Genomic DNA, 14,976 nt, shown 5'->3' with positions numbered 1-14,976 from the left:
GTGGAGGGACTGAGCTAAAGGTGCATGTGATGTTAGTTTGGGTTTGGGGACGAGCAGCATCGAGGAACTGGTAGTCATCAGCCGACATGACAGGCATTTCAGCTGAACGCACGAGAATGATGCTTGCGTTGATATTGATGCAGCCGAGAATTCCGGATCAGGGCGACGGTAGAGGTAACAGATGATTGGACGGCAGTGGTGATGATGAAAGCCCAGTCTCATGGTGTGGAGCTTAGCTCAGATTTGACTGCTTTTCTGCGGCGGTGGTGCAAGGCTGGGGTTAGGAACAGGGGTGATGGTGCAGGGTGACACAACGAGGTCTTGGGCTCGCCTCCAGCTCCTCAAATTCCGCCTCAGAAGACAACTATCGTGGCGTAGCACTCATGTGCTTCTGCGTAGAATCTGGAGTACACTCAAGTGCATCTATTGACTAAGGATGAGGTACACTCGGCGAATTTCCTTGTGAGCAAGCCTTCTCTTGAATTTTCTACCAGTCTGGCCAATTAACTAATCTAGCTCGTTCAACAACAAAGAACGTACTTTTTTGATACTAAATATTTCCGTGCAGTGCCAAGAGCCTTTTTCCCAGATTTACATTACAGAAGATCAACTCATCCTGGAGTGATAGAACGCGCTGAGATGCTTATCGAATCTGGGGTATTCTGGGGTCCCGCCTGATACTGGGGAAACTCTCAAGGAAACCAAAGGCCGCGGAGCGATGAAGCACCCAGGATGTCTACACTAAAGGAATAGCGTTATTTCTTGGCCCTGTGACACTTGTCAGATCTGGGGTTTTCTAGAGAAGATCTCTGGAAACTAAAAAGCCGGGGGAAGACGAACACTCTGGACAGTCTGAACCAAAACCGTAGCGTTAGTTCTAGAGCACATTACACGCTACGTCATATCGAGATCAATAGAGCGGGCTGTATTGAGAGTGCATATCATTTCCTAGTTTGTCCTTCTTGACTGATCTGCCTTCTTCGATCACGGTCATGCAGTCAGGCCACCAAGAGGTAATGGCATAGACGTCGATGCTTTGTAATCTCAGGCGCCTTCTTGCGGAATAAATAGGCTCCATTCTAAAAAGGTTTAATCCTCTTTTCTTCCCATTCAGATCACAAGAGACTCATCACTTTACCTAATTCAATTAACAGCTGCCGTTATCGTTAAACATGGAATCCTGCTCGACACATCCTGACCTCGCAGGCCAGGTCGCTTTGATCATGGGCGTCGGACAGACGCAGACAGCATCAAAAGACTCAGAACTTTGGGGAAATGGCGCGGCCATTGCCTATGCCCTTTCCCTCAACGGCATGACTATTTTCGGATGCGATCTCAACCTTGAAGCAGCCAAGCTCACCCAATCACGCCTCCCTGGACCTTGCGATGTCATGACGGCAAACGTCACTTCATCCTCAGATGTCAAAGCCGTAGTCGATGCTTGCTTCAGTAAACACGGACGAATCGACATACTCATTAACAACGTCGGGTTTCCCCTTGCGGGAAATGCGACTACGCTCTCTGAAGAGGCTTGGGATGACCAAATGGCTGTGAACCTGAAGAGCGTCTTTCTCGCCTGTAAGCACGTTCTAACTATCATGGAAAACCAGGGCTCAGGCTCTATTGTCAACAACGCTTCCATCGCCGGTCTTCGATCCCTTTCAAAGCCCCAGATCGCTTATAGTGCGGCAAAGGCAGCGGTCGTACACCTCACGCAGGTTACAGCTACTGAATATGCACCCAAGGGCATCAGACTAAACTGCGTCGCGCCAGGAATCATGTTAACACCGCTGATCCAGTCTTGGGAGGATTCGAAGGACAGTGAGCTGAAGATGTATCACAAGATTATGAGCAGTAATATCCCACTTGGAGCGTTGGGAGACGCGTTTGACGTGGCAAACGCGGTGTCGTTTCTTAGTAGTAATGCTGCCAAATACATAACTGGTCATACAATGGTGGTTGATGGCGGTCTGACAATAACTACTGCAGTATAAAACGATTCAGTATAAATTTATGTTAGCTAGCTCACTGATATTCCAAGATGACGATATACTTCTATCAGCCTGTCTGTGAAGTTCGCAGAGGTGATGAATAGAAGTGAGCAGGCCTGTGCCACTGTTTTCCTCTTATTTCGCAATAGACAGCTCGGTGGCGGAATGCTGTAACATGACTCTGTGTGACAGACCACTGGCAAGGAGATCCGGACTTTGTTCTGACTTGATGAAGAGACTTAGTTAGACACAAGACTGTCCCACAGGAAAGGAATCAGATTCATCATCGTTCTCGTGACTACGCAGTTCTACACTGTGCCCAAAGGAGGCATCATTATGCTATCGTCTGTACCACGCGCAGAGTCTTCGTGACCGCAACCTCCAGTCGATATCACTACTCCCTCTTGACTTGCTTTTCACCTCCAGTTGCACCTCCTGCCTCGGTGTAGTCTCTGGCCGCAGAGTTTCGATTCTCACGTCTCTTCAACGCAACCCACGTGTTCCAGCTTCCGTCGGTGCCGCCTGCTCCGCTGCGGCGCCAAGCTTGAAATTCTTTCTCCTGATTCCGGAGTCGTTCCTAGGTACATCAGCGCGCATATTCACCACCTCGGCGATCGCGTACTTACGCGCATCTCAGGCGAAAGGTCGCCTCCGAATGTACGCCGCGCCTAGTGGCGAGTCAGGGTCGACCTGAACTTCGGGGGTGCGGCCTCTTGCGTTTCCGTGGCGATGACTTCATCCGCATCTTGAGGGGCGGCGCCGTTGCTTTCGGCTTGAGCCTTGAGCGCCATAGTATTGGGATATCCTTGAGTGCTAAGAAGTTGCTTTCTGATGTGCGCGTGATTCCTGGCGTCGGCGGTGAGAGGGCAAGGCTGTGCTGTGGTGTTGGTGTGAAGGGATTCTCGCGAGGCTTCGAGCTGCAGATTGCTAGGAAACAGTTCGTGATGGCCTAGCACGTGACGCATCTTCGAGATGAATAAGGATCATTCCTGGCTGCCAGTGTTGGTATCTGCCAAGTGATAGTGATCTTGAGATCCTGGAGTCAAACCATCCGTTGTTTCGATGTCTATGAGAGTAGAGTTTATACTTTCGTTGCAGTCTTTCTTTCTGGAGCTCGTCACCGAGGTGTTTGATGGCTAAAATCGCTTTTTAAACCGACGATAGATTTGCAACTGGAGGGTGTAGTTATGTGCCTTCTCTACTATTGGCCTGTTTTACATGCCATCTGATATATCCTTGGAAGAGCTTTGTCTATAGTTCTCTATGTCCCATTCGCTTCAGGTCTATGGTCTATGGTCTCTGGTTGTCGAGGCTTTCGAGCGGGGCATAAGTCTTGGAGTCAAGAAACATGAGTTCAGGCGACCCTCTCAATCCAGACTCTTATCACCTTTGCGTGAGGGCAGTGACGGCGAGGCTCGGCCCATTGACCTCTTGGCACGCATTGGTCATCCCGAATTTCCCCAAGTTCTGGGTGACACTACTGTCCTCAGTGTCAGTGTATACGGTGGTGCAGGTAATTCACGTGCAGACCCTGCCATGTTGACTAGTGTCGATGGCGAACTTTCCATCTCCGCTCCTCTCCAAGTTGCCCTATCCTACTCTCTGAGTGCCTAGCGAGTATCCGTACATCCTACAGAAGGGACTACCATGGCGATTTCACTGGTCGCAGATGAAAGATGTCTTCCGCTCGCAATCTGAAATACGACAACGATACTGCGATACAAGATTCCAAGCACCTTTCTTGAACAGACGCGTTCTGTACGAGAAGTCAACAAGCTCTTCGGCAAGCACACGCGGCAATTGAGGGGGGTCGAGAATCAATGGCCTAAATACAACGTTCTTTGGGTGTCGATGTCTGTCGAGGTGACATACTGGTACTTGTTGTGCTCTAGAAGGGGTGGCGCCAATGTTGAGAGGTGACATTGAGGCTGTCACAATGTCAGTGTCGCGTCGATGGAGACGCAAAGGGCCGTCACTGCTAAGAGTGAAAGAGTGAGATATAGCGGTGTTGAGAGGCGACATTGAGGCCATCGTGAATCTCAGTGTGTGTTTTTGTAGTGCAGGAGATAGGTAGATTCAACACTGTTGATAGTAAGGGGGGCAACGTTGGAGATCTCCTTCAAGACGGTGGCGGCAGAGTCAAGAAGGGTTACACCTTCATCTCGAGGTCCACGGCCGAGACAGGGAAGTCCCTCCGAGGTGTCCCTCTCACGCTTTCGCAGGGTAACCGAGGACAAATTCCTATCACACTCTCGCTGCTCACGAACCTCAACGTTGAGAATCTTCTGGTGCACAAACCTTCTGGGTCCTCTCCAGTTGCCGAGTCGGCCAAAAGGGGGTGACCTTCCAATCCCAATCCCCAAGTGGCCTACACCATGACCAGGACTATGACAGTATCTGATTGTCTTTGTTCCCCTGTTTCAGCAGATAGAGCTCCTTGACGTGTAGATATTCTCTGGATGCTGTTTGTGCTTTATTGGAGACTGTGGCAAGTTCCTGAAGCTGAGTGACCCCAAGTATGATGCGGCACCAGATTGAACTGTCTTTTACGATTATTGTCAGGACGAAGCATTGACTCTTCCTTGACCTACTAATTAACGCCTGTAGAATCAGAGGCCTTCGATTTGGGATGCATAAGTCAACCCTGACTGAGCAGATGGAGTGAGCGTGTCCGCCGCTAATTGAGATCTGACGAAGAAGCATCAGGAGCCCTTCTCTACATTTCCTCTTCTCCCGTGCTGATTGCCTAAAGCTTCAAGTAAAAATAATACCTCCCTTCTTTATCCCAAGGTCTAATTCCATTTATGACCTGAGACTTTATGCCAGTCGGCATAGAGAAAAAGGATTTCTTTGCTGCAACGAAAAGTCATTATTGGCAATGTTAAAATGTCTAGTCCTACATTTCGCGACAGTTGAACGCTTTTCCTAATTGCCACCAGTTGAAGCATCACACAGATCTCTGACGTCTGTGGGAAGCTGCAGACCTGCCTGGCGTGGTGCTGGAGCGGCCAGGCGCTGTGTCTGATCTCGAAGCAGCCAAGTGGTACACTCCACCATGCAAAGCTTCACCGTGTGGTCAGCCTTCGTTCTCTTAAGCGTGGGCGTTTTTGCTTCTGTCATTTACGGCATAAAATATCCCTCAGCCGAAGCTTTTGTGGCTCGTGGCAGTGATGTTACAAGGGGTCGCTGTATCCCAATGGATGCTAATGCGAGGAACCGCTTCGACGGGTGCCATCTCATCTCACTCACAGTCCTGATACTGCAGCCTGGCACGTTACCTGCTCTCGTTGAGAGAATTCTGGCCAAGACCCAAAACAGAGCGCGATTGGCGCCGAAATCGAAATGATAGGGTCGGGTAACGAAGCTCACTTTGAGAACCTGGTCTTTGGTGGTCCTTAGATTAGTGGCTCTGTTAACGTCCCTCCTCCAATTTCAGTGGCCTGCTTCATTTGATGGGCCTGTGTTTTCTGGGCGATTTGCGAAGACGTTTGATTGCATGCTGTAAATGGACAATCCGTCGGCAAAATACTCGTGGACACCTTCGTGACCTTGGTGACATATACCTGGTGTTTGTGATCGAACTACCGGTTTTGGGAAGTTCTTTATGGCCAAACCATGACGAGGGCTGTTTGATGCCCCACGACGTCTCCGGTGGATCCAGGTTATCAGGGCACATACGGACATTTGTTGATCATAGAGAATACTCTGGATCTCAATGCGGACCGAGAATCCATCCAAGAACTGGCGGCCAATATCCGCTCCAACACGTACTATTGGGGTCCGTTCTTGTCCAACATGTAGATCACCCACCGACCCGAGCAAACTACGATCAGTACACATGTCACTGCAGCGGGAAGTTGAGGTCGCACGCAAATCCCTTCAAAAATAGCAATTTCCCCATATTCTATCATAACAAGCAAGATCCCAAGTCCATCTAAAACGCCAACAACATAGGCAAAGCCTTCCATGGCTCTTACAGTTCCCTCTTACCTACCGTCCTGCAAAATGTTTTCCTCCCATCCCTCACATCCCAATCTACTCCTTATTGAACGTGTCGATCTCTGCGACCATTGTAAAAAAGATGAAATGAACGGCCATCAGAAAGTCTACGACGCTTGGCAGCAGGTTGAGCGTCTATGTCATCATCATCAACACGTCCTCGCCGAGCCCTCTTCTCAGCTGTTGAAGGACCCAACGTCAATCGTTCAACCCCAAGTCGCAAATTTTGCTCAACGATAGGAAAATCGCACGGCGAGATGTCAGTGAGTTGCTGCTGTGGTGAAATGGCCTGAGCCGTCGCTGGCTGGTTAATCTCAGTAACACTAGTTTGGGGTGTTTGGGCGAGATCGGGCTCGAGTTCGATCATGACGGGTGATTCTTGTACGTGTTTCTCTTTCGCCTCTTCAGACATATAATCCCAGAAGCGAAAGTAATGTCGCTTGATTGAACCGATGAGAGAAGTCATTGTTGATCCAGGTGTATATCAGCTTTGATGGATGACAGATAAGGATATTCAGAAGTGAGGATTGTAACTGGTCTGGGCCTGGTTTTGGCGTGGTGCAGGGTAGGCAAGTCTGATCGGATGGATACGCTGTTGTGATGAATTGCAAGCTAAACCCTAGCTGGAAGAACAGCTTTTATATCTGGAATTTTGATGGTGAATGCGATGTCTCTTGGTGCCATGAAGCCTTTGAAGAAGTGGATGTGATGGAAAGGCTTTGTACTGCAGCATCTGCAAGGGACGTCAAAGAATGCTTTCTGCAGTTGCCCTTTGCGAGTATTCAAGATCTTACGTTCTTTGATAACTTCTAATTCACTGACTGGCAGTTGGTGAAAACTTTGTGTTGCTCATATGGGTGAAGATGCTTGATCAGGAGCGGCCATTGTAGTCTACAAGAAGGGAATGCGCCAAACATATCAAGTCAGAAGAATAGTTGATCGAATTGCATTTGTAAGGTGCTTTACACATGGTAGATAGTAAAGAAATCACCTGAGCGCCTCTAATGGCATCTTGGTGATGTCCTGAACACCCAATCTTCATGTTCCTCGCGGGATCAAACGTCTTAGGCACAGCGGCGGACTGCTACGTTTATCTTATATCCCATGCCATGTATCGTTAGCTAGCTGCCTTGTCAAGGACATGTCGTGTATCATGAATATCAATACATTTCTGCATTATGCGGGCGGCTTGCTCTCATACTGACTCGTGTGATGGTGATTGCTGTGAAAGTTGCAGGTTCGTCACCACAACATCTCACAAGGAGCGGGAACCGGAATAGACGATCTGGCTCCGGTATCCAATTGACGAAGACAGTGTGAACCTCAATGGATCATCAGTGTTGTAATTGAGGCTGGGAATATGAGTTTCTGACATCTGAACGGTTTGCTGTGTTATTGGTCTGAAGATGCAACGCGCAAGCCAACCTCTTCCTCGTCTCCAGACTCAATCTCAGATCCTTTGGTGTCTCCTCCATCGCTGAAGTCCACCACCAACATTGCCATCGGCAAGGGCTCGGCTGATCGCTTCTGCGACAATCTGCGAGGTGTATTGGTCCTCAGAAAGTAAATTCTTTGGATCCAATGACCAACGAGATCATGAAACCTCCTGCCACCAGCACATATGTAATGGTGAGTTTCATTGCGAATGGTATCCCTCTGCTGCGTTCTCTACTGAGGTCTCACTGGTAATGAGGCGTATTGCAGAAGCGGGCAAAAGTGCATTATCATCAGTATCGACCGCAAGGTCAACTCCAACTCCAGGCCCTGATCACTGTCCTCAGACTCTCACGATGGCTGATGGGAACGCTCGAACCCGCAACGACACTTTCGATCTCGCGATATGGCCTTTCGCTATTATGGCCAGGTATGGCGTGAACCCTCCGACAATGGTCGACATTTTCAAGGATCTCCTTGTTCAATGCCGTATTGTCCCACGGTCTTCTCTTCTCCCTGGCCCGATAGGATGGTATCTCTGCAGAGCTGAGTTCCTTCGATGTCATTACAAGACCTTCGCTGCGTCTGTTACCCTCCACCACGTACAGTATGGAACACCTAGGTGGAAACTAAAGGATCGAATACAGGGCTGTACAACACCCTCATGCAGACATGCCTTACGAGCCATAATCACTACACGAACAGGCGCGAAGGTGTGAATGTCGGTCCAGTCGCATATGAGTAGGCTAACATGAGTACAGGATCATGGTGATTCGTGACGGCGTGAAATGTAAGATGGGGGCCCAAGACAGAGTCTCCAATTGCAGTGAAGCCCAGGCCGTCGAAAGGAAGGTTGAGCAGAGGACTGTTGACGTGAACAGGCAATTAGCAGCCACCGGACGCCCAGGAACCGATGCGGTTTTAGCTGAAGTCTGGGAGTAGACTAATGAAGACCTCGTGAGCAATAGCGTGCAGACGAACCAGAGTCAGCCTGAAACCACCACCCAGTGAAAGTACCCCGAGAGAGGGTGCGTATCGATAGACACCATTGCGGCACATGTATCCCCGACGCCGATCAGGGTATCGTACACCTTAGCGCGCCGAGCTAACCAGGGTTTGTAGCGTAGGCAGAGGTGTTCATCGATGGACTAAGCAAAACTGGGTGCAATCCTTCAGTGCTGCTGATCTTGCAGTTTATCTTGCATGTTCTTTTCGATCGAGGTTCGACTCGGGACCGTTCGGCGTTATGGAGGTTGCTGCTTGAGTTGAGTTTGGTAAGATGTCATACCGTGATTCAACGCTGGGGTTGGTCAAACTGAGATGTCATGGCGTATGGTGAGCGACGTTGGGCTCGAGGCATCAGCTCCCCGTTGAAACCTTGCACAGCCATTCTCCCTTCTCCCCCGCCAAGGCCGCCATGATCGCTCCCGCCCTGGAGGCCCAACACTAAATGCTGCCCGTAAGAAACAAACGAGGTTCAGTTATAAGCAGAGCGTTTCGAGAGGGCCAGAGCACTTCTCAATACGGCTCAGCACACTGGCTGTTCTGAGCCCTCATCTTGTTCGGTGGGGGACTGTGTCTCGCAATTTGCCTCGAGTCTATCGGAGAAATGGCCAAACAGGAATGCGAACATGCCTTCAGCCGTGGGTCATATCTGGATTGTCGCTCCTAATGTCGAACCAAGATATTGTACAGCGGCGGGCGGAAATAGTGACGGCGCGTTCGTTAGGATCGAGGGAAACAATGGACGGCGTCGCTCGCGGTTCTGGGCGCGGGCACGATTCGAAGAATTAGATCAAAAGGCTCTCAATCTGTTATATCGTCGTCTGGCGCGTGCTCTACTCGTTCGAATGACTGTGGTCTTGTGCTCCCGCCGCGTATGTTGAATATTCCAGCATCGCTAGCTGAAGACGCGACGCGGGGATGCGCGACGTGCCAGCGCGTCGGCTCGAATGATGGCGAACGTACAAATTGATATGGAATCACAGTCGCCCAGAGAGTTTGCAGTGATCAAGGTGCCGACTGAGGGGTGAGGAGGATCAGCTCCGTAAATGACGTGACGAAGCAGTAGAGAAAAATGGGTACGAGGATAAACTTGCGTGCCGAGCCGCACGGCCCCACAAAGCCGGACACGCGGTCCGGGGAAACGATGGAGCTCCGACACGGCCCGACTGGAGATGGTGATCTGCTGAGATGTTCAGGGCCACTTATTACTTCTTACCCTCTACCATTCCAACATTACACTTCGTGATACAAGCTCATTTCTATATACATCTTGAACGGCGCGGGAAATGCGGAACTGTTGTCACTTACAGCTATTCCTGGGGCCAAGGCATGATCCTTCTTATCCTGTCTCGCTCCTAGTCAAATCTTTGTTATCCGAAACCAAGACTCAAGGCCGTTTCCGGTTATTTTTTAGTTAACTATACCGTCTGTTACTTCATTCATGCATTCAAGTCATTGAACTTCGACTTCAAAGCAGTAGACCAGTTATATACATACTAGTATTACGTAGAAGTTGTCCCTTCTTCAAGATCTTGCATAATGCAATTCAGCGTTTCCAACAGCTGCATAAGTGGTTGCAGACGCTTACCCTCTATCGTGTAGAGATCACCTGCTGGATTGCTCTTACCCAGCAGCCTAGAAGTTCCAGTGGTCCCAGAGCTCGTCACAAAGCGGCGGATAATACCTAAAAAATTGAAGTTAGTGTTCTGGGGCTATAATGATTTCCTGCTCTGAGGCGATTTGAGTCAGAGAGCGCACCTGCAGTCTCTTCCACGGATCTTAATAAGTTATGGGCAGACTCTCCCCAAAAAGCTTCATTAATATCATGAACAATCTTCCCAAATTGCAAGACCTCTGGGATGGTCTTATTGGCCACAATTTTTATGTCTTTGGACGACAAGCTATACCTCAACTCATCTACCTATTGGTTAGTAAGCCTACATCTTTCACAATGGTTACGCACCTGAATAGAAGCCTGAGATACGGTCCAGAATCCCCGGGTCTTGCGCTGCGCGAGGACGCAGAGCCAGCAGATTAGCTAGCACAGGCAGAAACCACACACTCCGAAATTGCAATGCTAACGTCGTAGCCGCCACGAATTCGGAGGCACTTGTTTCCTCCGGCTCAATACCCATATAGAACGACTCTCGAGACTCAACTACTGCTTCTGCCCATCGTACTTTACTACCCTCTAGTTCCACCTGGAATTGAGGTAGCAGAGTGAACAAAGCATTATTGATAATTTTGTCGCACGTCACCGTGGATGAACGATCTATAATGTTTATCTGTCCTTGTGAGAGGAACTCGCCGAAGTAATAAACGCCAGAGTAGGTCTTATGTGGCTTGTTTCTGAAGTGACGGAAGTCGCCGAGTCCTCTCGCTTCCCAGGTTTTCCCTTCACCTTTAACCATGATCGATTGACCCCTGGGGACTTTGTCATAGAATTCCTCCATTAGGTCGAGGTCTCGTATGAACACCCCCTTTGGGAACATAGTGGTATCGATAATGCAGAGGTGAATTGCCTCCAGCTCGGCACCTTCCGCCTTATGCTTATAGATAGCGTATTGAATCGCGACGAGGAGCGAAGTTGTCCAGGATATGAAAGGGTCTCCATATGATTTCGGCTCCCATCGAAGATGCTCATTGAGGGCTATAGCGATATTTGCAGCATTATCTCGTGCAAAAATGTCCGTCAGATTGTTTTCCAAGGCATCAATAGATTTGAACCATTCGCTGCTATTGTTTCCGGCAGACGCATCTGAATAAACACGAAAGAGATAACGAGGAGTGTTTTCCAATTTCGTTGCGAGGTTGCCTGACGGTGGGCAGAACGGAATCTCAGTAGGTGTTTCGTCACCAAAACCAACATGGGTTCGTCGGCCGATCCGTAATGCGGTAAGGTTTGCGGCTAGTTCGTTCATGGCTCGGCAGGTGGATATAACTCTTTCCCAGCAGAGATCAACTCAATTTTACGTTGTAAAGAAAGCGATGCAGCAGAACTTGGCGTCAAGGCGCGGGTTTGGTCAGATGATGCTTCCGTACGGTATACACCACTGATGCCCAACTGAGTTTGATGCCCAATTCACGGCGACCACTATCAGGTTTCAGTGACGAGGACGGCGGGGGATGTTTGGTGCGTCGTTGGGGATTGGCCGTAAGCATAGCTGTATCTAAAAGTCCAGTAGGCAAAGACTGCAGGTTTAAAGCCTCTGGTACATGTTTCGGCAAAATGAAACTACATTCTCTCTTTAGGGCTCGAAATAGTATTCCAGGCCAGACTTTTCTGAATTTTAATAAAGATTGGAGTCATATATGGCATGTCATGTAATGTTGCAAATATTGGACTCTCAATAAACCGTTGCATTTCCCATTACGGAAGAGTGCCTTTTATCGGCGGACGCTTACCATAAGCCAATACAAGACCTAAAAGTGGAGACGACAGGCTTACCCTATACATTTGAACGTCATTTTCAAAGCTCGCAACGCGGATGTAGTCTCCCAGAAGTTAAGAGCAGACAATACAGTACAGATGAACTCTGTCGGACAGAAAATCGATGACCACCTCCGACAGTCAACCCAGAAAGCCTGTCCACCGAGGACGGAAAAAGACATTCCGATCTTGTCAATAATTGAGTGGCTTTGGCTTGCTCAAATAGAAAAGGGATCACGCTCGTGCTAAAGAGCTTGTCATGAATGTAATCGGGTTTAAGTGATCCTAGTCCTCATCTGAGAAGATTTGGAACGCTAAAGAGCCAGCACAGAGGAGTTTTGGTTCCGTGGTGTAGCCCAGGAGCTAGGAAAGAATCTAGCGAAACGAATGAGCTCTACATTTGTACAAAAGCTCCCATCGACATTGAAGCGTCTGACTCCACAATCTCCCTTTCTGTCATGCAATCCATCCTCGGGAAGTCCCTCAATTGTGTCTTCATTTTCCTCTGAACCTCTCTCCGCAACCTCCATATACTAGTAACGCCATTCACGCTTCATTTCTTCTTGTGCTTCGACCGACTTCACAAATCCTCAACGCCCAACCAAAGACAAGTACCGTTCTGAAGAAGAATACCACTGAGTATTGAACCGTCCCAATTAGGCAGCAGAGCTCCGTTACCATCTCCCCAGTTCTGGCCATAGAGACTGGCCAACAACATTTTTACTCTCGGTTGGATCCTACATACCTTCGAGGAAGGCAACGGAGAGTCAGACCAAGACAACGCCGGCCGTCAGACAGGCTTTTCACTGACCATGAGCGGTCCAAGAAGCTCGGCGCAAGGACGGTTGCGTATGATGGTGACTGAGCGGCACTTAGGAGGATCAACTCGGCACAGCCAGAGAAGAACAAGCATGATGGCGCAGACGAAGAGAAGAACGTCGAACCAGATGGCGCACACTTGAAAGATATGAGAGAAGGGGTATAGAGAGTCTGGCGATATGGCCTCCAGCAGCACCCACCTCACTTCGTTTTTCGAGCCAAATTTGCACCAGCATGAGCCAGAACCGCCACCACTCCGAATATTCCTTCGTCGTCGCTTTCGCTGGAGTTCTTATGATCAGTATTGTTGTCTTCATGATCGCCTCCATCATAGTCTTCACCATCGTCTTCTTCGTCATCGTTGTTGCCATTGAAGCGAGCCAGCCGCGAACGTCGTCGCCTTATTCAAGGCCGATACATTTTACATACCATTCGAATGTTGGAAGGTGAAACGGCTCATCGATATGCTCACGAGTAGCTCTGGAGGCACCCAAGCAGATTGTAACCATGTTAACAAGATGGTTAAGGCAGATGAGACGTTCTAAGAGGGGAGAGAAGTGGTGGAGCTGGACCTTTCTTGCCTGACATACTCCGTAGCATTGGCCGTGGCTCCTTCATGAACGTTGCGACCAACGTACGTCGACATGGAAGAGTTGCATCAGCTATCCAACCCTCTAACATGTCACTTCCGAAGGCGCAGCCTCGCGACCTCAACGCCCCTCATGGGTTACACGGCAAGGCTGGAGGGAAAGCCGAGCCTAGCTCAAAGAGATGAACCTGCTCCAGGCAACGGCAACGAGGACAACCTACAAAAGCCCGCAAGCCATATGAGCACACGGGATTCCGCTCCCTCCATGGTGATACCTACAACATCAACAGCAGCAGCTCTCTGGGAAATCTATGCACTTGATAACCTTCATGTCAAGAAGGCGGTAGTCCCGAGGAGCATGTTAGATCTCAACCCGCGGGCCGTAAATTGCGCATAACTTGGGATGCGTTAACAGGATCACGCTCAAGACTACGGCTGATTAGGGCCAAGATATCTATGTTTATGCAATTGTGATCACTTCTCGGGGCCCATCGACCACGACAATAACAGCACCTGATCCCATAGGGGATCTCCTGAGGGGGAGAACTCGTTCGGCGATGTGCGCTGTATAACCCGAGCATACTCACAAGGCACCACTAGTCAAACTCAACGGCAGACAAATAAGATGCCAGTCTACAATCATATCGTTCTCCGAGAGCAAGGCTTAGAAGAGGTCAACAGTACGGTAACAAATGGCTGATAGTGATGGACTCTGATGGGGAAGGGGTAGAAAGAAAGGGAGCGATGCCACAAACACAAGTGAGCTGGCATGCAAGCAACGGGAACTTCATCAGATCAGGTGCATCGGAGGTGGCTTGACAGTGGCTCTCGGTACTCTGATCCTTTCTCCGCCGTTTAGGCGAGAGGGCATCCAGGAGAAGTCTATTGTGGATGGCCGGCTTATAGTTACAGCCTCGGCCTCTCGGAACAGATCTACAGTTACTGCCGCGGAGACTGGCCATGTGTAGGTGAAGGGCTATGAGGAAAGGCCGGGGGGGCTTCATACAAAAAGAAGATGAAAAAGCAGCTGTAGGTTCATGTTCCATCGCAGGATCGCAGAAAAGGCGGTGATATGCCAGTTCACCGTTCCCACGAGAGTTGCTCCCTTTATCCATACTCCCACAACCGTAAGTCAAAGAGATACAACAAATTACAATAGCATTCCTGTGATTCTCTGTTGCTCCGTCGTCCTTGTGCAGTTTCTAGTCACGCCTCGAGTTAAAGTCATTATCTTGGCCTATAGCATCCGTAAGGATGTACTGCAGGTAGTCGAATGGGTAGGCTACGGTGCATGCTTGTCCTCTTCATCCGCAGAATTGTATGCTTTCTCGTTCGAGTAAGAATATATTCGTCTTCTATTCATTGGCGGCACCATCGGCGTTGCTGACAAGTCTTGAGAAGATTTGACAAGACTCGAACCCGGAAGGGGAACGCCGAGCAGGCAGAGGTTATCGCGGCGGCGGTCGGTCGTAGGAATAAAGCTTGCGTTTATTGCTTCTGGTATTTATGTTGAACATTGCCGCTGCTGTCAATTTGCACTAACTTCGTGCATGACACTTACATCCAAGTCTTGGACACAATGCGTGCGCTTGTGGGTTGCTGGCTGAACGGGCGTTTCGACAGGTCTTGATCGATAAGGGTAGGCGCCGTGAAACCTGGACCATCACCAAGTTCATCTGTATAGAGGAGCGTCGCTTTCCATTTACACT

General features: G+C 49.4%; 7 protein-coding genes; 3 read left to right on the top strand and 4 right to left on the bottom strand.

The window, feature by feature from the left end:
* Positions 1 to 1,172: 1,172 nt before the first annotated feature.
* FFUJ_14157 (related to short-chain alcohol dehydrogenase) lies at positions 1,173 to 1,994 on the top strand (the record flags this gene model as incomplete). Its single annotated transcript, XM_023571204.1, has 1 exon — positions 1,173 to 1,994. The coding sequence occupies one exon, from the start codon at positions 1,173 to 1,175 to the stop codon at positions 1,992 to 1,994; it is 822 nt and encodes a 273-aa protein (XP_023438256.1).
* A 391-nt stretch (positions 1,995 to 2,385) lies between these two features.
* On the bottom strand, positions 2,386 to 2,956 carry FFUJ_14158 (uncharacterized protein; the record flags this gene model as incomplete). XM_023571203.1 has 3 exons in its annotated part: positions 2,386 to 2,568; positions 2,618 to 2,659; positions 2,726 to 2,956. The coding sequence occupies 3 exons, from the start codon at positions 2,954 to 2,956 to the stop codon at positions 2,386 to 2,388; spliced, it is 456 nt and encodes a 151-aa protein (XP_023438255.1).
* A 298-nt stretch (positions 2,957 to 3,254) lies between these two features.
* FFUJ_14159 (uncharacterized protein) lies at positions 3,255 to 3,605 on the top strand (the record flags this gene model as incomplete). The annotated part of the gene is made up of 1 exon (XM_023571202.1): positions 3,255 to 3,605. The coding sequence occupies one exon, from the start codon at positions 3,255 to 3,257 to the stop codon at positions 3,603 to 3,605; it is 351 nt and encodes a 116-aa protein (XP_023438254.1).
* Positions 3,606 to 6,033: 2,428 nt separating this feature from the next.
* On the bottom strand, positions 6,034 to 6,456 carry FFUJ_14160 (uncharacterized protein; the record flags this gene model as incomplete). Its single annotated transcript, XM_023571201.1, has 1 exon — positions 6,034 to 6,456. One exon carries the CDS (start codon positions 6,454 to 6,456, stop codon positions 6,034 to 6,036), a length of 423 nt encoding a protein of 140 aa, XP_023438253.1.
* Positions 6,457 to 7,780: 1,324 nt separating this feature from the next.
* On the top strand, positions 7,781 to 8,366 carry FFUJ_14161 (uncharacterized protein; the record flags this gene model as incomplete). XM_023571200.1 has 2 exons in its annotated part: positions 7,781 to 8,139; positions 8,186 to 8,366. The coding sequence occupies 2 exons, from the start codon at positions 7,781 to 7,783 to the stop codon at positions 8,364 to 8,366; spliced, it is 540 nt and encodes a 179-aa protein (XP_023438252.1).
* A 1,565-nt stretch (positions 8,367 to 9,931) lies between these two features.
* Positions 9,932 to 11,350, bottom strand: FFUJ_14162 (uncharacterized protein; the record flags this gene model as incomplete). XM_023571199.1 has 3 exons in its annotated part: positions 9,932 to 10,113; positions 10,188 to 10,346; positions 10,393 to 11,350. The coding sequence occupies 3 exons, from the start codon at positions 11,348 to 11,350 to the stop codon at positions 9,932 to 9,934; spliced, it is 1,299 nt and encodes a 432-aa protein (XP_023438251.1).
* A 1,299-nt stretch (positions 11,351 to 12,649) lies between these two features.
* FFUJ_14163 (uncharacterized protein) lies at positions 12,650 to 13,037 on the bottom strand (the record flags this gene model as incomplete). XM_023571198.1 has 2 exons in its annotated part: positions 12,650 to 12,961; positions 13,020 to 13,037. The coding sequence occupies 2 exons, from the start codon at positions 13,035 to 13,037 to the stop codon at positions 12,650 to 12,652; spliced, it is 330 nt and encodes a 109-aa protein (XP_023438250.1).
* Between the last annotated feature and the right edge of the window lie 1,939 nt (positions 13,038 to 14,976).

The sequence above is a fragment of the Fusarium fujikuroi genome, chromosome FFUJ_chr12, assembly GCF_900079805.1.
Source record: "Fusarium fujikuroi IMI 58289 draft genome, chromosome FFUJ_chr12".
Lineage (NCBI taxonomy): Eukaryota > Fungi > Ascomycota > Sordariomycetes > Hypocreales > Nectriaceae > Fusarium > Fusarium fujikuroi.
This window is presented reverse-complemented; position numbering and strand designations above follow the sequence as displayed.